Here is a 24,943-nt window from a genome sequence, read left to right on the forward strand (position 1 = left end):
CCCACAGCCTATGTACATTGTGAATACAATCCTGCTGTTTGCTGGCTTGGACTGGAGCACCAACATCACCTCAATTCAAGTGTCTGTACTGAGAAACTTCACTGCTGTGAAGGCTGAAGTCTGTGCCTTAACAAGAGACTACAGATTTTAGATTGGTGCTGTTACCCATTATTTAAGATACTGGCCAAAGATTGTAGGATTTTTTTTCCCTGATTTTTTTCCCTAGGATCCTGAAGCCAGAATAATTTATTTAGTGCTTAGCTCTTTCACTGCTCCCTGCAGCAGAAATCTCTGTTCAGTGTAATGTGAGAAAATTTCTCTGATGAAATCAAGTAAGGAGAATTAAACATACTGAAGATAATTTTCCACATTGTTGAATGAAAAGGCATTTTATACCTGGACATTTCTTACACTTCAGTTTTTATCTGTTTCCTTACAATCCAGGGTTTTTTCCATTTAAAAAATAATGTAATGCTAAAAAAATTAGGTAGCAGTCAGTTTTCCATCAAAATACATTCCTTCTTCATGAAAACTAAGAATATTAGTTAAGGATTAAAATTTTGCTGCTCAAATCTTTATCTTCTGTAAATTATTGCACTTGTGCATTATGAACTTTCATATGTAAAAGAACAGCAGCAGTTTGATGTAGACTATTAAAAGAAAAAATCTCTATAAAAATATAACTATTCATTAAACAAAAAATACACCTATATTCCATTTAAAAAACCCTAATGTCAATACTAGGTCACATTCTGACTTTCTTGCTTACACTCAGTATCAGCCTGTTTTACAGAGTTCATTAAGTACCCAGGGACTAAGGTTTTCCTTAATTTATGTCATGATCTGGCTCTTGATGAAGATTATGTAACCTAGCCAAAATAATCTTCTCTGTCCCTTATTTAAGGGACAATAGAGTGCAAGACTTGCTACAGTGGGATCAATACAGATCTAATGAACCCATACCCAAGAGTCTTTAGAGACTTTTCCTATTTGAAGTATTACTGTAGTTCAGTGCTGTTTCCTGTTCATGTGACAGTTTCACCTGTCACCTCTTTCAGTGATCTAACTACCTGCAGCAATTTAAGGAATTGCTTGTCAAAAATGATCGTGGTACATTTTTCAAGGCTTGTCAGCATATATTCTCACACAAATGTTCTTGAATTCAAAGCCTTGGCCAGCTAGAACTCCAGCCCTTTTACTAGGCTTTGTAGAAATATTGAACAAAAGGCTTGCCATCCAAAGATTTTGGTCTCTTCCACTCTCCTGGGCAGGCCACAGAGCAGCTTTTCATCCTGTGCACACTGATAATAGTGTAGTGCAACTTCTGCCTGACTAGTCCCAAAACTGAGTACATCTTTCACAACAGTCTTCTGATTTTCTTTTTTATTAATATATATCATAGCAGAAAGTGCTTGCAGAATCAAAGTCCAGAATATTTCTGGGATAATGCTAGCTAAAATTTGGAGAGTTATAGAGATCTGTATCATTCAGACAAACAATCAGGGTTTTCTTCAAGTGCAAAGATTGTTTTCATAGCAGAAAATGCTGGTATGGATAGTACTGGTGGGTGGATATTGCTGTGCTCTCACAGGCAGGACAGTACCAGCAGTCCTTCAGGAGGCAAGTCGGCGCATAGCCTAGGGAAATGGGTTTGGAAAGGTGCAGAGAAACAGGCTGTGGTTAGTTCTCAGTGTACATACACCATCTGGGAAAATGACATGTTTGTGTAAACTAAAATCTCAGTGAAAGTACAAAGAAAGTAACTTCTGTAAACGGTGCAGGTTGTGCAAGAAGCTGTCTGCTGTGTTAAAAGGAGAACGAAAGGAAAAGGTTGATCATCATTTTACAAAGTCTTCTTTTAGGTGCCCAGCTTATATTTAGATCTACTGATAAGCCTGTGTAAGGCAAAAGTAATCCTAAAGCAAGAGAGATGAGGAGATAATTAAGCAAATATAATCTACTACCATCTCAAGAAAAATGTGATTTCCTCCACCTAGTACTGCCATTCAGTATCCAGAGAGGGTAAGTATTTATGGAGCAGGTACCTGCTGAGGGCCATACTCCCACAGCATGCCTCAAGGCTACAGGCAGAGGGATGGACACTTTCAGTTCTGAAGTTCTTACCTCTTCCTGAACATCAAGTTCATCATCAGGCTGGCTGGCTTCTGTGAACTCTATGGGTTCTTTTGACTCCTGCATCAGTGAAATCTTGGTAGAAAGAAATTAAGAAACATGATGAGTTACATGTTGTCCATATAATTGAAATTTATTTTTTTACTCTAAAGTATCTTAAAATAACTTCCACATCTTAGAATAGTCTTTTGTTTACTGTTTCTTGACAAAGATGATGATTTACTTCAGCTGAGAGGAACTTAAAAATTGCAGAGCCTTTGGGCCTGTCTCTGCTCATATGACTAGTTATGGCTTTGTAACAATAATAAAGTCTATCTTTAAACTTCTGTATACATTATGAAAATGTTAGTGTCTAGCACAAAAATTAGTATGAAAAAGTTATAAAAATAAGAGTACTAGCCTAGTTAATTATCAGTAATATTAATTTTAATTGTTATTTATTCATAATACTGTAATAGTGATTGCTAGGAAAGGAATTGTGGTGAAAAGAAAGGAAGACATTATAGGACCATTTTCCTAATAAGGGCCTCTTAAATGCTACAGAGCACAGCAAACCTTTAAATGCTACAGAGTGTTCTGGTTATCTGAAAAAAACACAGAATACAATAATGAAATGCACAGAGAAGGGCAGCAGGAATTAACACTAGTGTGGAACAGCTTCTGTACACATCCATGCCAAGTAGAGTGAGACTATGGCTTTGATCAGAAGTCTATGGAGCGTTGGGAAAGGGAGCAGAGAATAATTATTCATTGCAGCTAACAATCCAGAAGTCCAGCAGGCCTAAACCAAGCAGGAAATATTTGTCATACAATTGAAAATTAGAGAACCCATCTCCACAGGATAGTGTCACAGGTTCCTAAAGAAGTATTACAGACACATTGAAGAAAACTGCATCTGTAGAAATTAAATATAATGTTCCAAATGCCGTCTCCAGCTGATGAGGTTCTTGAGATGCCAGTAGTCAGAAATCAGAAAATGTGTCTTTGGATGAAGTGTTTCCCATATGTGCTGTTTCTCATGTTCTTTTCACTAACAAGCTCCTGGAGCTGACAGACCCTTCCTTTAATCAACAAAAATACTCATGTACTACAGAAGCTGCCTAATTTACTACACTCCCACTTTTTTGGTACTACAGTTCTAGGTCTAGATTTCAAATGTGCCACAGAAACTTCCAGAATGAGTGCTAGATGATGGAAGAAGGGAAATGTACTGCTGGAAATCCTTACCTTCTCAAATATGGGATCCTGGTTGTCACTGTACGTCATTTGATTCCTTATGTAGAGCACTGCATCATGGACAGTCAAGAAAAATATGTCTTTTCTGACAGTGTCATCAAAGAAGGCACCCCGTTCCAGCTGAGATATAAGGTTGTCTGAATAAAAGAAAGTTGTAACTTGTTTATACAATATGAAGTATTTAAGAAATAAAAGTTAAAATACATGGTTGCAACTGTCAGAAATCAAGGGAATCCAAATGAATCCATCAATTATAGTTTAGTTTGATTTTTACTTTCCATATCTCCTTTGCACCCCACAATTTTCTTTGTCCCAGTGGAGCCAACAATGCTTATCAGTTACAGTTCACATATTTATTAGTGTGGATGCTACACAAACACATCTAGAGATCCCTTCTCTACTTCATTTTATATTTTGCATGAGTGAAAATAGAAATACTTGCATATTTACCTTGATATGAAGCAAAGTATACTCTCACATCAATTCTCTCAAACTCTTTAATTATCTAAAAAAAAAAAAGTTTGCAACAAAGACATCAATAAATAAAGTCTGTAGGGAGAAAATACATATCTCTTTGTATGTCTGTGTAATGTATAGGCACATACACTTCATTTTTTTCTGATTGTCTTCATTCCACATAGTACCTTTTGTTTATTCATCATAATTAAGGTGCTGCTACACTTTGCTATACTTGAAGATCCACTAGTCAGGTACCTGGTTGCTGAAGAGTCCTCTCTTCAAGTATGTAAGTGGAAATTCCCATTTTACATACACAAGCATTGCTGCCAATTAAAGTTGTCATTCTGTTCTCAAAATTCAAATAATCATCTCTCCAAGGGAGACCACATGGGGCTGGGTGAGCTTTGTTTCCCCCATGTATGTGTGATATGATACACTGATTCACTGGCACGTGCAGATTTTTTACACAGATTTTTCCCTCATGCAGTGCACAGACAGACCTGTCCTTGGATGAAAAAGCTACATATGGAGAGAGTCATGTCAACAACCCCCATATTCCATGTACCCAGGCAGGAGGCTGGTGCAAGGCACACACTGCTCCTGTATTTCATTTAGTTAAAAGGCAGGGGACTAAAATCTACCCCTGGCTCCCTGGCAAGTCTCTTAGATTGGTGTTTTCAGAGGTGATTATTAATTCTATTTCTGTTAGTTGATAAACTTGAGTCATGGGAAAGATCTGCTTTTATAGATAGACTAAGTGGTCCCAACTGCAAAATTAAGTTACTGAAAGCATTAATCTGAACATACAAACTATCAGGAAAAAATGAGGACTGAACAATCTGGTCCTACACACTTGTAACTGGGCACCAAAAAATAATGGAAATACTTGGCCTTAATCTTTGCACCTCATTTCCTTCTTCCTAGGAAGACACAATCTCCTTATTATGTACTGTGAGTCTGAAGATTAATTAATGAACATTGATGAAGCACTTGATATTAGCCACAGAAAATACTACAAAGAAATGAATCATTCGTCCTCCATAATTAAAAGGAATGAATAAATGAAGGAATGAATAAATAAATCTTGTGACTAAAAACTGAACTGGGATGGTAAGATGAAAGTTTTACTACCTCTGTGTTGAGTGAACATCATCCTGTGCCCAGATTAAAGCAGGAGGCATGTGGAAAGAAAATATATAACTAGAATATTTTATAACATATGCATATAATGGGACCACATTTTGCAGTTAATTATTTTGAGTACTTAACTATGCACCCTTTATATTGTTCTTTTAATGCATTTTTTCCTACTTAAAATACACATACCACCAATATTCTGCTTCTTGCTGGTATTTTTCATATTTATATTTTCATGGTATTTTTCAACAACATTCTTTTTAAAACTCAGAAATTAATTTCAGCTAACAGCTCTGGATTTACATACTACTGACTAGTTTCATTTTCAGAGAACATCAGAAAAAAATGCCCTTACCGTTTTTATTGATCTCACAGCTACAATATCCAAGAAGGTTACTGCTCCAAAATCAAGAATGAGACTGTGGATGGGCACCTTGGGGATGTTTACTTTGACTGGGAGTTCTGAATTCCAGTCCACCTGGATCTCTACTTCTTTGGTGGGAACTTGAGGATCCTGGTTGTCTTCAGGTTCCTCATCAGTCTCAAAAGCTTCATTATTAATACCAGGCTCACTGATGATGCCATTCTATTGCCAGACAATATATGGAATATAGAATTTAATCACGGGGAAAGTTTGGGAGTTACAGAAAATACTGCCCTGTGGTACCTTCTATTGAAGGAATTGACAAGACATAGACACTTGTGACCAGTATCCCCTGCTCCCAGTCCTGGTACTGTGGGTAGCATAACTAATGTCATTTTATAAGGCAAGAAGCCATTCTCTATGGCTGAGCACATCCTGTATTTGTTCCCTTTTCCCTCACTCTCAGGCCCTGAAGGTCCTGTGAACCAATTAGACAAACCAAATCCATTTCTTCTTCCTCTCCCTGCCTGCCTCAAGGTTCCTGGGCACCAGGCTGATCTCTCCCTTCCTTGCTGGCCTTGAAGGTCCCAGGCACGTGGGCAAACCAGGTGTAGCTGGTGACCCCATCAGAGAAGGGAAGTGAAACACAGAAATTGTCATAACAGAGCCCTGTCTATGGCAAGTCCTGTGTGGGACATTTGGACCAAAACTGCTGCTAACAGTGAGACACCCCCAGGGGCCAGGGATGTCTGCAGTGTCTTTTGTTTTCTCTGTATTGGTGACTCAACTTCTTTCATGTCATTTTTAAGTCTAGATTATGATTGCTATATTAGGATACATTAAACCATGTATTAAGACCTCACCTGATCTGCAGGGGGTCCAGGTAGTTAGAAACTCTAACTTTAGTTAGGGTCTAGGTGATTAAAACTGTAAGTTAAGTTTTATTATAAATTCTATATGCTACTTATAAACTGTACTACCATGTAGTAAGTCACACTTTTCATCTCTATTTCAAAGATGAGTACAGAGTAATTCATAATTAAACCTTAACTAAGAAGTTCCAACAGTAACCCTTTGGGAAAAAAATAGACATAAATAATTTTAGAAAGCCTTACCTTAGTAGCTTTTAATTTTCCCTTCTTGATTAGCTTTTGTATTTTCCTCAGTGCTTTGAGTCTCTTATTATATACTTTGACTGCATCAAATCCCACCTACAGAAAACAGACCAAAATTATTTAACTTATTATTAATTCTGAGGAAATCTCGAGGACAGTTAAGAAGCTTCCAAACCAATAACTTATCACTTACAGTGGATTTGAGGCTGCTTTTCAGTCCATCAATGTTAGCATAAAAAATTGGACTTGAAAACTTGAGAATCTTCACACCTTCTGGTTCTATAACCTGTTGCCAAAGAATATAAGGTTAAACAGCAACAGCCACATTTTGACAATAAGAAGCAGTTTAACTATTTCAGTTACATATCTAATTTTAAAAAATTGCATGGATTTGTTGATGATTGAGGGGATTCTGTTTTTAGAAGTTTACAACCTCAGCATGCAAGATGGATCAACTATTTGGATGAAGAGGGTGCTGAAATTTGTTATCTTTGAAGACCCCCCTTCCAAATTCAAGTTGTGTACAGTATGCAAGGCACCACCTTTTCTTACACTGACGTGTAGACTCAAGGAAAACAATTCAGCCATGACTTACATTTTTGTAGTCCTTGACCTTCTTGTAGATGTCCGTGCCAGGAATGTTTCCAAAGCCTCCCCATGAAGGACTAACAGAAGTGAGGACAGTGAAGGTAAATGTCATACATGGGCACTCACAGAATTGAAGGGATTGCTGCATACAAAGTGTCTTTGACTCCTGTGGTTTGCTTTCCAATGCCAAACTAACGGACTTGCAAAAGTGTTGAAGATATTTTGCATCAGTATAGTAAACAAGCCTTTATAAAAACAAGGCACTTTGGTCTCAGCCTACTTAATGCACCATTTTGATTTAAGAGCTGAGTGAACAACTAGTTCAATTGGTTTCCCAAACCAGAAGAATATCTTAAAAGTAAATAGATTTGCTTAAAGTTTGAAAAACCAATTTTTTTACACTGAAAAAAAGAATTTCATTCTAAATCAACTGAAATGCATTTACATTATTTTCAGATTATGTAAATATTTTTATCCAACCTTTTAAATTTTTAGTTTAGTCAATAACAAAACCAAAATGTTTTGCATTCTCCAGATATATATTTAACAGCTGAAGCAAATTGTTTTGAAGTTTGTAAGGCCTCATCTCCCCTTTATATTTTGGTAACATCTGAGTTGAATTTGGGAATGCTTTTTTGAGGCTCTTCAAATTTCATTTTTTTATAATCTACTATTGTGTAACAATTTTTACAAGGCTTTATTTTTATGCATTTGCTGACAGTGCAACTATACCTTGGTAATGCTAGTTACCATACTCTCTGAACTCCAAGCTGAAGGAAAGAAGTTATGTTGTATTTTCAGATAAAAGGTCAATGAAAAATAAAAAGATGTCTGAATAATGTTCTCCAAATCCACCTGTTCTCACCATTCTCACCATTCACATCTCATAATCTTTAAGCAGCAACAAGTCAGCCAGAAGCACAATTTTTTTTTCTTATTCTCATGCTTTCTCTTGCTCTTCTTTTACAGCCATACAATCAGTCTTGTATAAGCAATAAGTGAAAAGGTTATTGGCATGTGCAACATACTGTAGTAGTATTACCTGCTGAGAGTTACTATAATGATCAATTCACTACCAAAGCCATACATCTGTTTATATTTGATCTAGAATGTTCCTGTCCCTTTCCAGAACTCAGCTATGTGGGTGCATAAAAAACATATGGCTAAGTACCACCAGAGTGGCCAACATGATATGAAATACTGATCAAATAATGCAGCTTCTCTTTTACCAGTGTATTTACATGATAGCACACAAAGAGTGTCTTGTTCTAAAAGAAAGAGATTATTTTTCATTTTAAATTTTTCGTAAACCCAAACAGATATTCTGCCACAAATCATCTTCCATTTCAGCATATTATCTTCCTTTTTTATAATATAAAACTAAGAATTATTTCTGATTCTGTATTACTTACAACTGGACTCTCAGCACAACTGTCAGCAATCCAAACAAAAGGCCAGCAAGTAATCCCAAATCAAGTCCCAGAATGATGGATGCTATACATGTAAAAACCCAGATCATCTGGAGAAGAAATAACAAACAAAAGTATTTTCATTTTAACATATGACTCCTGGTCACACTAAAGAAACACTAGACCAGGTAATATGTGAAGCATATTTTAACTTTGGAGCTGATTGTAGCACACGAGCAATCTGCTGACTTCCATTCAGAAATCTTCTTCTTCCTCCAAGATGCTTTCATCCATCAGATTATTAGGCATGGTTAGCTTTTTAGGAAATAAAGGGGTTTTCAACATAACAGTATTTTTTAAGGATCTGATTCCTTTGACAAAATTAAAGGAGATACAGTTAAACACTGCATTTACTTATTTCTGATGATGGCAATCTTTGTTAATCTTTCTTAAAATTGGAAAGAGATTTATTTTACCAAGATGTAAAATACTGTAAAGTGGCCCCCATGCAGACAGATAGGGAAGGAAGGGGATTTCTCAGTGACATTTAAGAATCAGAAAGAACTGTTGCAAAGAGAGGTATTTCATATAAACAGGTTGATGGCACTTCTCTAAGATCTCCACTGAATATTCAGGCAGAACAGTTGAAGTGCACTCCTCAGCTCTTTCCTACATCACTGCCCATGCAGTAGACTCAATTTTTTTAAAAGCTGAGTGCTTGCACTTCTCACTGAAGTCAGTGGGATCTTTTGCCTATAAATCAGTAAATGATGGACTAAAATATCTGAGATCTGTCTAAGACAGGTACTGCTCAATGACACTCACCGTAAAATAATGGGAAAAATGTCTTCCATGCAATCTTTTCCTGCCCTAAGAGCCACAGTGAAGGTCTGCTCCACAGAATACACAGTGGGAGATGTGAGAAGTACCCTGAGATATGGTTATAGTGGTTCATAAGAAAAGTCTCTTCATACACCCTTTAGCATGCCAAATGAATCCACATCCTAGCTTGGATTAATCTCACCACAACAAAAAACCATTTTTCCTGAGGCCTATCTGAGGTTATTCAGGCAAATGGGATGTTCATATATGTACATGAATTAAGGAAAGGTCTCTGACTCATTTAACAGTGCAAAAGATAAAATCAGAATGGTAAAGGGGCAGCAGGCCATCTGCTTTTGAAGCCATATCAACACAAGATTGCTGTATACTATGGAAATGGCTATGAAGGAGTTATCAATGCACACAAATACCCTGACTGGCACCCTTACAGCAGGGTTTAGGAAGTAAAGAAGATTAGCAGAATACTGACCTAAAACTGGTGAATTTTTTACTGACCTCATAGCATTTGCATTTTGAGGATACACATAAAAGTTTTCTGATGTTAACCCCAAAAAACCCTGTTTATGTGGTAGTTCAGAGAAACTCGGATGGCATTAAAAGGTAAAAAAAAAAACCCTAAAAGTGGACAAAAACATTCAGGAGGAAAAAAAATTAGGTTACTTACAGCATCCACTTTATTCTGTCTCCATAGACGGGGAACATCAAACACTTGCATGAACATCCCTTTCAAGTTAGCTATGACTACAGCTGCCAACACAGACTGTGAAGAAAAATAATGAAAAAATGGTATTCAGAAGCAAAGATACATATTAAGATATTGCTCAGCCTCACACACTGTAAACCACAGCCCTGTCTGGAATCAGATACCACAGTTTAAAGTGGGATATTAATCTTGCCCATCATAGTTGAACATTTGGATCTGATGTGGCTGTGCTGCAGAAGAGTACAGTACCTTTTGTAAGGGCTCTAGCAATTTCCCCAGGGCAACAATAGAAATCAAAACGATCCCAGCTGAGATTATACCAGCAACCTGCAACGAACAGTGTTTATAGGAAATGAACTTACTATGATTCTATCATCTGTTTCTAGGATTACAAAAAGAAAACTACAAACAGTGGCACATTACATTTCTTTAGGAACAGGGAGACCTGCCAAAGTGTCATTGTGTTTAGGCATATGTGGGCAACCATTATTCACTTCAGCTAACACAGAGGGAATTCAATTAAGCAGGAAGGCTAAACAAACACAGGGTAGTAGCTCTTGAGGGGTTATGTTACAAAGACAGATGAATGGAGCAGTCTGTGTGTAAGCTGGAAAAGGAGCTGCTGGATAACCTGTAGTTTTTCACTATTAAGAACCACACAGCTATAGTTTGGTAGAAGAAAGTAATTTACTCATCATGATGAAGATGTTCCATGGCTGATGGTGGATGGCAAATGGCAGAGCTGCTCAGGCCAGCACATGGAAGTTTAAAGATATCATAGCCAGCTGGGAGAGGTTTCCTCCCACATCCTACTGTGATAAACTCAGTCCTTTAATTGGAAATGAAATTCTGGGGGACTAGAGTTAAAAGATTTCTGACCCCTAAGGTAACTCATGCTATGTAAAACTTGATTGCCCTCTTCTGGCAGAGCTACAAAAATGATTCACTACTAGAGCCGTGGCTTTCCATGTGTCAGTAACGCAATTGTTTAAGGACAATTTTCATCTCACAGGGAAATCTGTGCACTACACAAAATTAAATTTACCTCTGCACAGTACTAATAAGAAGAGGCCATTACCTGAGTCTTTCCACCAGTACTTTCTTGGACTGCAGTCCGTGAAAGAGCAGTAGTTGCAACAAAACAAGAAAAGGCACCTGAAAAAATGTTGCTGAACCCAAAGGCAATAAATTCCTGAAAGATAATTGGATATTGCTGTAAATAAAGATGCCTGAAGACAGTTTTTCAATGGAGAAAGACAGCAGCAGTTTCTGCAGTAGTTTATAAAGTAGGTAGCACAATAATATTACGAAAAGTATGAACTAGTTAGAGCTGTTAAATGTTTACACAAGTGCCTCTCGTGCCAGTGCAGCTACCTCTGCTTGGAAACCAACACAAAGAAGTTGGTGTACTCCCCCTGACGTGGACATACTCATCTGAGTAAAAGGTGTTTAAAACTTCCATCAATGTCATCAAACCTAAGATTTCTAAGAATTACACTAGAATAATTGAATCAAGAAATGAGTATTAGAAAAAATTTAACTTCCAGGTATCATAAGCTAAACAAGTTTATTATACTAAACTCAGTACAATAGTCTGAGTTTAGACAAGACTTTAACTAATGCAAAGCACTGTATTATTAGTAGAACTATTAAGGAACTTTGCAATATTGCACAATTTCACTGAAAACTTCCAGTTTGCTAAGTCAGAAATTTTTCACTCTAAGCATCCCAATGAACTCACACTGAGTCTGAGGCAACACTCTCAGATTTGCCCCAGGGTCACTGAAGCCAGCACTTACTGATGCTGGTTTTTCTGCTCAAGTGAAAGGATGCTGGGAGCTTTATGTCCTGGGATCTGGGCCATTCCTCTGCTGGGAAATCAAGAATTTGGGAGCTGTCTGCAACCAACCTCATATAATTGACAGAAACCTTATTTTCACCAAGCTGACACAGGCACAAGAGCTTTTCACTCACTGCAAACTTTTTAAAATATAATTTAAAATTTGATTTTGGCTGTCTCCCCTCTTTTGTACAAAATTAAATTTCCTGTAAATTTTCATTTAGCTCCAACGACAAGGGCAGTAACAGATCTAAATGATTCATGACTATTCCCATGTAACCACTGTGATTGATGAGAAAATATTGGAGGTATTGTTCCTAGTGTTCTTAGGTGTTAAAGATCTGTATCTATGAAGATAATGTAGACACTGATAGATAATAGTATCAACCTGTCTTTCAAAATTATTTTACTACCTGCATTTACAATGTTATTTTAACTTCTCTGGATCAACTAAACTATTTGCTCATCATCCTGGGCTGCATTTTACCTTTGCTAAATGTAAAATTCATAGCATGGTACTGAAAGGAAGGCACTCTGCTTTTATAAACTGATTCTTCTACTACAATATTTAATCAGCATCTTTGAAGCACACCACTGCTGGCAGAACAACATATTAAACAACAGAACAGCATAAACAGTACTTCTAGGATTATCTATTATTCTCTGAGATTTATTAAACTGAGATTTGGTGCATTTTTGTCATCTTTAAGACCAAGTGTTACCAGATTTGATCTTTGAGGATTGTAAACTGACAAACAGAAGCATAATTTTCTTATATACAGCACAGCAGTGTTTCTAAAGTCAAACTTTATGTAATCCATTAGGACTAAAATAAAGGATTCAATAAACAAAATACTCATCTATTGGTTGTAGTGTGGGCATTTTCTAATATGGTCAAAGGATAAAATTAAAAATTGCATAGATGCAGGATGAGGAAGCTTTCTGACATTTTAATTCCACACCACGGGCGAGCAACATAACCCCCAGTGAAGACACTGAACAAATGCAGGAATCCTGTACAGCCTGTGATGCACAGCTCATGGCACATTCTAGCTCTGTGCCCCTAGAAACCAATGCTTAAAGCAGTTCAGCCATTTAGTGCACACAGCTACTCCAGCACGTTCAAATGCTGGTAGGCACTTGTGTGTAACTTGTGTGAAGCTGCAGGACTGATCTGTCAGGTTACAGGTGTAGTTACATTGATGTTACTGGAGTCATGCTGAGAAGTACAATAATTTATTAACTGTAAAGTTCAGCTGATTCAAATCCTGCATGAAGTCTAAGCCTAAATAAAGCTGTCCAAAGCAGCTTCTTAGCTTGACATTGCCTTCATCTGCCCCAGCAACCCACCTCAAAATATGCCTTACAAGTGGAAATGGAAAGTAGGTTGCTAGACCATGTCAGCTTGAGATCACCAGAAAATTTCCCTATACAGTGCTCAGGCCTTTCAGAGTCACTGCAGTCACTAGACCAATAAAGAAGGAATGAAGCAGTATGGAAAGCCCATACTGCAGCTGTATCTGGCTCATCTCTATGTGGCCATTTCAGCTATTTTTTTTCAAGAGCTGAAAGGATTTCTCCTGTCAGACTTCAGTGCTTGTCTGAAAAATGTGTGTGAATGGTGTTTCTTTCATTTGGCTACATAAGTCAGCATGTTTTACATTATAAACATCACTATGTTTATAAACTATTTTGGTTATACATACCTGGTTTCCATCAATAGCATAGTCATACTTGGTTGCATATACCTTCCCCACAGACACAGCAATAGCATAAGCAACAATAGCAATGGAAAAGGAGGCTGCAATCATCTGGGAAAACAGGCTGACATTTGGAGGCTCAGGAGGCAAAAATCTAGCATTCAGAAAATATATTGGTGTTACCAACTTTGATTGAATTCCATTCTTACCAGAACTGTCAAGGAGTTTGAGGCAGAGGCATACAGGTTGCTTATAATATGAAGTGTAATGTTTCAAGTTAATAAAAAGGTGGAAACAGCCCATTGACATACAGAACACGCTTATCTAGCTCACCCCTGCCCAAATCCTGATGGTATTAGTCAGCAACAAAGTTCCCATTGTTCTCAGCATGACTGAGATTTGGCCTTATGATAGCAAAGTGAAAAACTACATTTTTTGAAGCATCGAATAAAGAATGTATTGAATAGTGTGATGAATTATATAAATATGTTAATGCCACTTCATACTATTGTTAACATACTTCTTCAGTAAGATCTCAGAAGCATTTTATCCCCTACTGTGTTTCCACAGATTTTAATTAATTAAGCCCTGAATACTAAATGGAATGTGAAGGTTACTACTGTGAAGTGCTCTCAATCTTTCAAGTGGAAGTCTCTCTGAGTGTAATCCTCAACATCCTTGTTCCTATGAGTATGGAAGTGACAGAGTTGATTGGGATAACAGTAGCAGCAGGATTATGAACTGCAGTGGGATAACTCAGGATTACAGAAATTAAATCTATGCAGAATTTCTTCACTAAAAATTATTATTTTTTAAAACCATTTTCCACAGTCCCATAGTCACTTCATGAGCAGGAAGTAATTAATTTTCAGAAGGACTTCATGAATTAGACAGACATTCCTAAGCCCATTTTACAGAAGGAAAGCTGGCAACACATTTGGGTGGCATAACTGATAGAGCCAGAAGTAAAACTCAGAAAATTCCCAGATCTAAGTTCTAAACTCAGGTTACAGCTCTCAATGTTTCTTTTATGCATTTTCTCTTACTACAGTAATTTTTAGCCAATTAAAATAATACCTTTTCCCCACAAAACAAAGAAACTCACCCTCTTGGAATGCTCTTAACAATGCCTGCATTGTATTTTTTTTCCAAGTCTGCAGCATAGGAAATGCCAGTGGCTACTATTGTCTGTAATAAGGTAAAACAACAGTTTTAAGACTTAAAAAGAGTTCCTGTCTTCCTGTAGCTAGACCCATCAATTTTATCTGTTTTCAGCTTTTGTTATGCCCCCTTGCTTACCACAATCACTTCTATTGGTATAGGTATAGGTATCTTGTGTTTGAAGCGATCGTTTATTTCTTTAACTACCATGCAGACAAAAATAGTGAGGAGTCCAGCAATGAGATCTGCAATGTTGGTGGTCCCAATTTTTTCAAATGTTTCAACAAGAGTCTGAAAAACAAAAATGACAGCATAAAACATGCCCATGTCCATTTGAAGGATGTGCAAATACTCATGAGATGATCCAGATGCATAGGGTTTTGGAGAAGGCCAAGTAACTTCATTCAATCCTAGAGAAGCCTGAGGAAAATGTATTGTCAAGGTGCTATCAGTAAATGGATTTAATAGTGAATTTAATGGAAAAAGCATAACTGCAAGAATTGTCCACATAGGGGGCTTCTGCTTCCCAATTTTAGTCAATTAACACTAAGTAAAAAGAGCTAACTCTCTAACTGTGTTTTACCTCTACCTGTATCAGAGAAAGGAAGGGAAGATCTGGAGCTTCTTCACTTTGACAAATAGCAAGGGAGATCCTCATTTTTCTAAAGACAGCTAGCAGACCCATGAGCAAAGCTCTGGTTCACTTCATGCCCAGTTCATGGGGTCTGTGCCTTACTTGTTTCCTATTTCTGCTGCTGACAGAGGATGAACGTGAGCACACAGGTCATACCAGGCTGTGGAGAATTCTGCACTTCAGAAAAGCAGCCACTAAACCTCACTCTACAGTAAATTAACCTTCCCAGCAGAGTTTAGCCCCAGACTGGAGCACTCAAATTGGGCTGCACTAGGCTGCTCCCTTCTCTACCCTTCCTGTGCCCTTGCTTGATCCTATTGTTTATTACAAGTTATTGTACAGAGAAAACATGAAGGGATGATTACAGAAAGTCACAAATGCTACTCTGTCCCACTCCTACCCATCAGGGTAGTTCTCACTTGCCTCCTGTCTCCAAGAAAATGTAATTATCCCATGCATAGTGAAGTAGCTGTAGCAGAACCATCTGGTAGAAAAGGGGATGGAAACAGACTTCTTGCATCCTGGTTAGCTCTCCCAGTAATGAGCTTTTGGTTTAAACATAAGAGGAGGCTTGCAGCAGCAGCACTCCCACCCTTCTGAACAGACTTTGGTTTGGAAATACAACATCTAAGTGCTTAATTTGCTACGTTTTCTAAGTTAAGAAGCCTTCCTGAAACACTGAATCAGACGCCCTCCCTTGGCTGACTGAAGCCATTTCTCGCCCATTCTTCTGTCTACCACGGATCCCATGAGAATGGCTGAGCACCTCTTGCACTGCTTCACTCCACAGGGAAACAGTAAATTCCTAACTTTGGCTGGAGATTCTGCTAATGTTGGATGCTTGGTGTTGCAGTTTGTTAAACACTACTGAAGCAAGTCCAAAACTTGCTGAAGCAGACACAGCAAATCACTGGTTGAGCAGACCAGAAATAACAATTTCTTTGCTCTACATGCACCTGCAAACACATTCACCTGGCTCACCTGCAAGAACACAGAAGCTTTGAACTTTAACCTAAAAAGTCAGCATCCCACTCAGCCTTGCTGGAGCTGGAAGAACCATGCAGTCCTTTCAAAAAATGTATTATACTAAATTATACCGTTCATTCAATAAACAAACAGATGAAAAAAATGCTGGATTAACAAGTCCATCATTCTGCCAGGTTTGCTGTAAGGTATATTATACAGTAAGTACTTTGTCTCATCTAACTTTCCTTGTTCTGAGGGGAAGAGTTTTCATTAGTTCTGAAAAGGCCTGTTAAGAAAATAATTTTTTACTCCCACAAATAATCCTCCAGATCTCTTTTTAAATTTTTACCTTGCTGTTTATAGTTTTAGTCATCCTATTATTGTTAATCTAAATGTCTGCTGTATTTTTCCTAGTCTGGTTGCCAGAACTGGCATGTAAAATCTCCAAATACATTTTTTTTCCACTAAAACAGCTTCTTTTAGAAATCTGCTATTCTAATATGAAGTGCTATGGAACATCTAAAATATTGTGAACCTGGATAGTTTCATGCTGAGGTCAGTGACACAACTCTGAATCCTGGAAAAGGATATTATTCTGTAGTACAAGACCTCTAGGAATTCAGTATTTCTGTAATGCAGCCAAAACATTTCTCCATTTGAGCGTTTTCTAAAAAAAAAATCAACAAATGGAGTTGTAACAGTAACAATCAGCCTCACATTTGCTAACCAATAGGTACCTGGCCAAAGGGTGGGAATCTGTATCCTTTAGGAATTCACCTGCATGGCTACAGTGGGAACAATGCCCTTTACCACAATGACCTGCTGGTTTAAGTGTAGAGAGCTTTGGGAGATGACCTGACAGGGTTAATAAATGAGCAAATGTCCTTCACAATAAGTGAGAAAGCGAGGGATGGGACAAATTGTAGTCTCCAGAAGTGAAAAACTGTTTTGCTTGGCATTTAAACCTCATGTGAAAAAGTGCTCTGTCTGAAAAAGACTTCAAGATGGCAATTTCTGTCTGAGGAACCCCAAAGGCAGCTATTTAGAACCCCACAGCTAAAAATAAACAGCTGCAGATCTTCATGAAAGGGAGAACTAAAGGAATGCCCTATACTTACTATATATATGAACCATCCCTGTGTGAAATGGAAGCAGAAGATAAGCAATTATATAAAAATATCTGTCATAAAACCAAAGCAGATTAGAAGGGCATACTTACATATATTATGGAAAGGACACCATTATAATTTTTAGTTGAAACATTCAGAACTATTTTCAGTTGTGACACAAGCACTTGAAAAGCAGCTGCAGTTGTGAATCCCCCAACTAATGGATCTGCAAGGTACCTCACAATGAAACCAATCTGGAGAACTCCAAATATAACCTAGAAAAATCATGAAGAATATCAGCTTGTTAAATAACAAAAAGGTACACTTTTATTTGGAGATTTCTTATGCTTTGTTTTCTCTCTTTGTTGATGCAGAGTCTTAGGACAATATTTCCCCCATTTCAGCTTAGTGTAGCTTAGTATTGTCCATCCAAGGAAATAAAGGAGACCTGAAGCAATGTGTGAAAGGAAGCCCCAGGATATGCACCATTAGTACCCAGTTTCATGCAGGTCTTCTGGTCTGCAATGGCAGAGCTATTGTGCTCTCTGTGCTCCCAGTCATGCTGTCAGAGACTCCACACAGGATATGAAGCTCTTTAAAGTTTGTGATAACTTCCCTTCATTTTTGTGTTTTACTACAGGAAAACATCTGACTACTATAGTAGACATTCTTCTGCCATTAACATTAAAGCAGTGTCAACCTTTTGTATTCAAGCCAACGATTTTACCTGTAAAATTCCAACCAGGAATGTGAGAGTACTTGCAATCAGCACTCTCTGTGCATCTCTGGACTCAGTGTCTATCAGTGCCCCTGTGACATTAGCCCCTGTAGCATTACTGCCTTCTATGAGAAAATTCTCATCCGGGGCCATGCTCAATACAACAGATCCCACCATCAAACTGACCACTGGGAATGGACCTGTAATGACAAACAGAACACACTGAACTTTAACACAAACTGAAAACAACCCCACATTTATCAGACTAGACAAGGAACTCTAGGTCAGAAAAGCCATGTAATATTGTAATTGGGGTACATTGGTAGTATTAGGGGGCCAAGAGCCACAGGCACTGCATACATGAGACCAAAATACTGCACCTTCTTTAAATAACTTGTGTTGTACATACAGATAAGCAGTTTCATGCTTTGCTTGAGCCAATTTAGGGCTGTACCGAGGCCCCAAAAGTGGCAACATGTTCAACACACTTCAACCATCTCCCTTGTATCTGCATCATAACCAGACAATACAGATCACCGATCCAGGCGAAAGCAACATTTATTTCTTTGAATTTTAGGGTTTCTTTGTTTGGTTGGTTTTTTGATTTTTTTTTGTCATGGTTAGCTTTCAGCTGATCCAGCATGCCACATGAGCAGGGTACTCAACAACACCCATGTGGCAGGAACATGATCCAATGGGTAGAGCCACATCTTTTGGCAGTATTGTGCTATTACATTGGCTAAAGATGACTGAAACTATACTTTGGGCAAGATACAGAGAAAGTGATCATTGGGCCAGCAAGACACAATCTAAAAGTAATCGTATTTGTTGCAGTTATTTACTAAAATTATGCAGAAAAGGAAAATGTCACAAAATGTCTTAAAGAAGTTTAAGTTAATTTCATAGATACCTTAAAGGACACTTCATGAATAAGAGCATTGGGAAAAGCATAAAAAAAAGGAGTGTTTGATAATCTAGAAAGTAGGAATGCCATCATAAGTTGACATAACAAGTCAGATCTGGATAGCAAATGTGAGCTGCTTGGTAGGGTAGGAAGAGGCTAACAAAGTTGAGAAAACATACAAAGACTTTTGATGCAGCAGAGAAGAAAGCTGATGAAAAAGTGTAGTATCATGCCAAAGCTCTGGGAGGGGAAAACAATGTGTTCTTGGTAGATAGGAACAAGAAAATACTAGATTTTGCTAGAATGAAGAAAAAGGCACTTCAGTGATCAAGCTGTAAGAAGAATTTTAAGTGTGAGAACCGACAGCAAACAAATCTCATATTCTAAAGAAAGTATTCAGAAAGAATCAACAAGTTTACCCATAGCCTTGATGTGAGGCCCTACAGTGAGGCTGGAATGGAGACACAAGTTCTGGGTCTCCACAACAGGCAAGAAGAAGATACTGTCCACAGTAATGAAAAAAGGATGCAGCAAATAAGGCTTGTAGAGAAGACTGAAAGAGCTCCGTTTTAGCCATCTTGAGCTTTAGCTGGTAGACAAAATGTTTGTCATGCCCATTGAGGCCTTGATCTTGTAATTTCTTGCATAGAGTGTAGCCAAAGACAAGATTTAAACTTCAGCACAAATTCAAGCAAAAAGCAGTGGCATACCTAAACTTAGCTGTTAACAATTGCCTGTATAAAGAAGAAATAACCCTTAATTTCCTGAGATCTACCAATGTTAATATTCACCATAGCAAATTTGTTTCAGAAAGTAGTTATATTGTATGAAATATGAACATCTGCTGTAAGGATTAACACTGAAATAGATAAATTACTGTTATTTGAACACATGCAGTTACCAACTGAGATGTGCCTTGATGTTCCCAGGAAAAAGTATGTCAGGATGGGGAAAAAAGCAGAATAGAGACCAAATCCAACAGGGACTGCAACCAGCAAAGCATATGCCAAACCTGAAATGATAGATCATCAAAATATCATATTTAAAATCTCTCAGCAATCTACTACCTTGTCTAGATTAGACTTTCAGAAAGATTTACTGCTGTGGTCCAGATGCAATTGAGAATATGCTTTGTCTTGTAAGTCAGTCACAGGCACACATGTGAGTGAGTATCAAAGCCTGTAATTGACTGTACATCCCATGCTGGTAGCTAAGTGAGTACTGAAAGATGTTCCAATGTTTGCACAGGCAGCCCAATACACAGGCTGAGACAGAAACATAAGTGGGGAACATTGCTGCAAGAGTGTCCTTCTTGAGAGAAAGGAGGATGTGTGAAGGTTCTAGTTTCAGACAGAAATGTCAAGCACAAGTCTTTGAGTTATTGCACAACAAATACACTTCAGTATCTTCAGCTCTTGTGAAAATAGGACCACTTCTTTTCCCAGTAAAAACTAATCTACCAATAGTAAGTCACATAATTTTGAGAGCCTTGGTTCTTCTTCCTTTGCATACCTGTGCAAGATGTCAAATCCAGCAAGTAATAAAAAAAATTGCTTTCAAAATCATATCCCAGTTAGCCAGAGTTCTCCTTCAAAGATTCTCCAAAACCTGTCAGAGTATGTCAAGTTCTGAAGTGCTGGTCATTCTACTGTGACTGACTGAAGGACTGCAAGCAACACTTAGCTGCTGGCAATTAGGCACTTCAGGGACCTCAAGATCCCAACATTTTTTTGCAAATATTTTGGCCAATTTTTCCTGCAATTCATGTTCTAAAATTTCGGGGTGTTTTTTTAAATTATAGCTAGGTGTAGATTTGCATTAATTTGGGCTTTTTCCATTTTTTCTACCTTTTTTTTTTTTTTTTAATGCACAGGTGGGAGACCAGACAGTATATTTAAAACTTGATTTTACAAATAGATTCTATTTAGGATAAAATAAGACCACTGGAGAAAAAAAATAAAGGAGGTTATAGTATGAGCAGAATAGCTGTTATAAGTAATATGAAAGTTCTATCTAGCCCTTCATTTTAAAAAGGCACAGGGATCCTGTAACTGTGCCATTACCTTCAGCAAAGATCTTCCAGCTCTGACACTCTTCTTTGGGAAAGAATCACTTTCTTTATTTCTCAGGTCACCCCCTGCCTGGGGCAGAAGTTTGTAATGCTTTTTTCCTGCCAGTCTCTGCCTTCCTGGCATGCTCCAAGGGAACAGACAGGAGAGAATACTTGTGTCTAATCGGGAATGCGTAAACTGCTTTCTTTGTTCCCATGTAAATCTTTGTCCTCTTCCACAAACACTGAATTTCCATTGAGGGAAAGTGTGGGGTTCACACAGCTAGTTTTGCCTGCTGAAGTCATGAAAAAAACTGTGGAAATAGTGTAAGAACTTTACCGAGATTAAATTACTGGATGTATCAGGGTTATAGTCAGTCCTGTCTTAGACGGATGCTGCCTCAGGCAGGTTGGTTCTGCCCTCTGAGTCTTCCTTAAGTAGCTTGTTTGAACTAATTTCTGCTTATTTCTGACACTTTCCTATTTGTTCATCTACCAAAAACTTTACTAACAAGTGGAATAAGGAAGTAAGGAAAAGTTAACATTGCAGCCATGTACTCTAAATATCCATCAAGTTTAATTTTTTAAAAATCTGAATACATCACCACCTCCTTGAAGGTTGTCTTCTGCAGAGACCTGAACAACCTTATGAGAGAAATGAATTTTAAAGAGGATTAGATATCAAGGTTGCATTATTTTAGGGGAATAACTGGATTTTTGTAGGCAGTTGCAAAAGAACTATAGGCTTAGACAACCAAGAAAGAGAAATAAGACCACACAACCTATCTGATTTATCACAATGTAATTAAAATTTTAAATATCAAAATAAATACTCTTTGAGTAAAACTCCTGGCAGAAAAGTTAAATACATCCTTGGAGCACATCACAGGAAATTTAAATCTTCTAGCCAAGGAAAGAAAAAGGAATAAATTAAAACCATAAATTATTTATTGCAAAATAATACCTAATATCTAGTATTAAATAACAAGCCTCAGATTTGTAATTCCATCTGCAAAACGTCCCGGTGTTCAGCCGGCTCCCTTATGGGGACGCCCGGGCGGGCCTGGCTTTACCTTGCAGGGTGGCGACGAGGCCGGTGCTGAGCCCCGAGATGATGTCGCTGATCAGCCACTCTTTCACCCGGTAGTTGGGCAGCCACTCCAGGATAGGCAGAAAGGACTTGGCAATCTGAAAGGCCCTTTTCCTTGAACATCTGCGAGAAAACAAGTGATCAACACACCCCACGGAGCTACAACTGGAGCGCCCCAAGAACCCCAAAGTGGCGGAGAGCTGAGCTGATGCACATTTAAATTTGAGGGGCAGTGGCTGTCACAGCCCTGTCTGCCAGAAGGGACGGGACACGTAGTGGTGTCAAAAGAGCGCTCCCTGAGGAAGCCCGCCCTGGGCAGTGCGATACGCAGGGGAGCAGGGCTGTGTCCGGCGTGTGGGGCAGGGGAGCAGGGCTGTGTCTGGCGTGTGGGGCAGGGGAGCAGGGATGTGTCCGGCGTGTGGGACTCTCCATCCCTCAGCGGCTGGAGTTGGCGGGCGCCGGGACAGCGCGCCCCCGGCTCCCTCCCGCCGCTCGGACCCACCTGCAGGCCGCCTGCGCCCGCTCGCGGAGCGTGGGCGGCAGCGGCGGCCGCCGCTCGTTCTCCTCCTGGAAGCCGGGCTCGCTGTAGATGGGCCGCGCCACCACGTAGTGGCTGAGCTCGGCCAGCGGCTCGCTCGCCCGCCCGCCCGCGGCCATGGCCCCGCCTGAGCCGGCAAGCGCGGCCCCCCCTGCCGGCCCCGCCGCGCCCGCGGCCCCGCAGCGCTGTCCGCGTCCTGAACCGCGGCTCTGCCCGCGCCCGCTCCCCGGCCTGGGGCAGGGCGAGCCGGCCCCGCCGCAGCCGCATTTATACGGCCGCCCACGGCCCGACGCTTTATTTACGGGGAAACAGAGAGACCCGGCTCCGGGCCGGCCCGGGCGACGCCTCCGTGCGCCCTCCCCCCGGTGCCCCCTGGTCAGCCCCGCTCCGGCCGGCGCTCCCGAGCGACCGCCCCGACAGCGCCCGTGCCCTCAGGCGGGGGCTGCACTTCAAAGGCGGCGGCCCGCGGGAAGGGCTCCGGGGACGCGGAGCGGGGTTGGCCGCACGCACACGAACCCGCCGGCAGGTGAAGATGGCCTCTGCCCCTCAGCAGCTGCCCCCCAGAGCCACCTGCCCGCCGGCGGCCGCCGAAGTGCTCGCTGTTAAGGCGAGCCTGAGGGAGTGAGATAGGACCGGCCACTCTCGCACACTGCTTGGCCCGCACGGAAGCCTCCTTGGAGTTCCCAAAGCCTTGCTGCGTCCCATGACCCAAGTTCTGGGAGTCGTCTCCATGCATAGATATAAATGCCTAACAAACAGCACCTGCTCTCCAAACCACCCCGAGCTCACGCAGCAGCCTCGGTGGGAAGAAGTGGCTCAGGCCCCACAGGTTCTTTGTCACACCTGAAGGTGGCCCAGGGCTGCAGCTTCTGGTTTGCTGGAGGAGGCTCGTAGGGAATGAGTTTTTTGGCAGTCCTGCTGTAATTTAGGATTACAGATAGGACTGGGGCTGAAAAAGTCAGTCCTGCATGCTGAATACTGCTGGCTACATTTCAGCTCTTCTACCTTACCTGCAGAAGACAACCTAGCACAGATCTTGCAGGAGTGAAGCAAAGCACGTGTCCTCCTCACCTAGGCGACTTCCTGAAGTAAGAAGCAGTGCCAGCGTTTCAGCCATCACCAAAGAGGTGCTGAGGGCACACACTGAGGGTACAGCACCAAGCAAGGTATTTGTTCAATGGCCTACTCAGGCATGGAGTTGGTTTCAAAGCAATTAAGTCCTAACTTCATTTTAGTAAGTGTTCCATTTAGTAAGTGTTCCATTACTAAAATGGAAATAAGCTATTTGCTGAAGTATTTTTGTAGGGTTAACACAATTCAGGTTTCCTAGTTCTGCAACTGGCTTCCCCTCTGCTGCAGTGTAAGGAAATCTGGGTAAACTGCTGAACTGCTTTGATCTGAGCAATGTTGTAGCCAGCACTGAAGCACCCAGCCTCCCAAAACAAGTCCCAGCGTTTTGCAGAAGTCTGTAAGCAAGGCACTCGAGTCAGTAAAAGCTGCAAGCTCCAGAGGAGCAAGGAAAGTGGTCTGATGTAAATGTTACTTAATCCGGGATAGGAAAGCTTTCAGATTTTCTCATTAGCACATAACATTATGGGGAAATAGATGTCATATTGGAAAAGACACATTAAGACATATTCTAAAGCACATACTGAAAACTGAGCTAGCATCAAACCTGAGTAATGTATTATGTTAGAATCCACTCCAGATAAAAATGGAGCACCATGAAAAGCAGTTTTGAAAATTAACTTAAAAAAGCTGTTGTGGTAACATTATATTAGTTCTGAAATTAATACACATTAGTAAGACGTAGTTAACAAATACTTAGTTCTAAATTAGTTAATAAATACTTAGCTCTAAAATCAATACAATTAATACAATAGAAACACAATGAAATTACTCCAGCAGGTATAATGGCTTCTAGGCTAATCATAGAAGCAAAGAGCAACAGCAAAATCATTTGCAGGAACCCAATGTAGATGCCCTACACTTACCACATAAACTCAAGTTTTCAGGACTGGCTGTGTATTACATATTACTTTCTCCTAGAACATCCACAAAACTACATTTATCTTATTACTTATGTAACTAGGATTTTAGAGAAGTGCTTGATACCAAGAGGAAAAGACATACTATGGAACAAGTAATTAACACAGGAAGGGTACAGTCAGAAGAATCTGAATTGAGTGAAACTCACACTCCTTGCAAATTTCTTTCCTGCAGCACATCTGTCTGAACAGTACTCC

The 24,943-nt window shown here is 39.6% G+C and overlaps 1 protein-coding gene across 4 annotated transcripts; it reads right to left on the reverse strand.

Moving 5' to 3' along the window:
* Positions 1 to 167: 167 nt before the first annotated feature.
* SLC26A4 (solute carrier family 26 member 4) lies at positions 168 to 23,054 on the reverse strand. Of its 4 annotated transcripts, none has more exons than XM_074540041.1 (20): positions 22,662 to 23,053; positions 22,143 to 22,282; positions 19,925 to 20,031; positions 18,125 to 18,315; positions 17,508 to 17,672; positions 14,827 to 14,979; positions 14,633 to 14,715; positions 13,534 to 13,681; positions 11,066 to 11,179; positions 10,237 to 10,314; positions 9,949 to 10,044; positions 8,445 to 8,551; positions 7,040 to 7,109; positions 6,638 to 6,730; positions 6,445 to 6,540; positions 5,321 to 5,551; positions 3,820 to 3,874; positions 3,361 to 3,506; positions 2,125 to 2,208; positions 168 to 1,637 (listed from the first exon to the last, which is right to left on the reverse strand). In XM_074540041.1, the coding sequence occupies exons 1-20, from the start codon at positions 22,962 to 22,964 to the stop codon at positions 1,614 to 1,616; spliced, it is 2,484 nt and encodes an 827-aa protein (XP_074396142.1). In that variant the 5' UTR covers positions 22,965 to 23,053; the 3' UTR covers positions 168 to 1,613. The 4 variants fall into 4 exon arrangements, 3 of the variants coding, with proteins under 3 accessions (XP_074396142.1, XP_005481946.2, XP_074396143.1); XM_005481889.4 differs by having other exon boundaries at positions 19,921 to 20,031; positions 22,662 to 22,955; XM_074540042.1 differs by lacking the exon at positions 19,925 to 20,031 and having other exon boundaries at positions 22,662 to 22,955.
* Positions 23,055 to 24,943: the final 1,889 nt, after the last annotated feature.

Source organism: Zonotrichia albicollis, chromosome 4 (assembly GCF_047830755.1).
Source record: "Zonotrichia albicollis isolate bZonAlb1 chromosome 4, bZonAlb1.hap1, whole genome shotgun sequence".
NCBI lineage: Eukaryota > Metazoa > Chordata > Aves > Passeriformes > Passerellidae > Zonotrichia > Zonotrichia albicollis.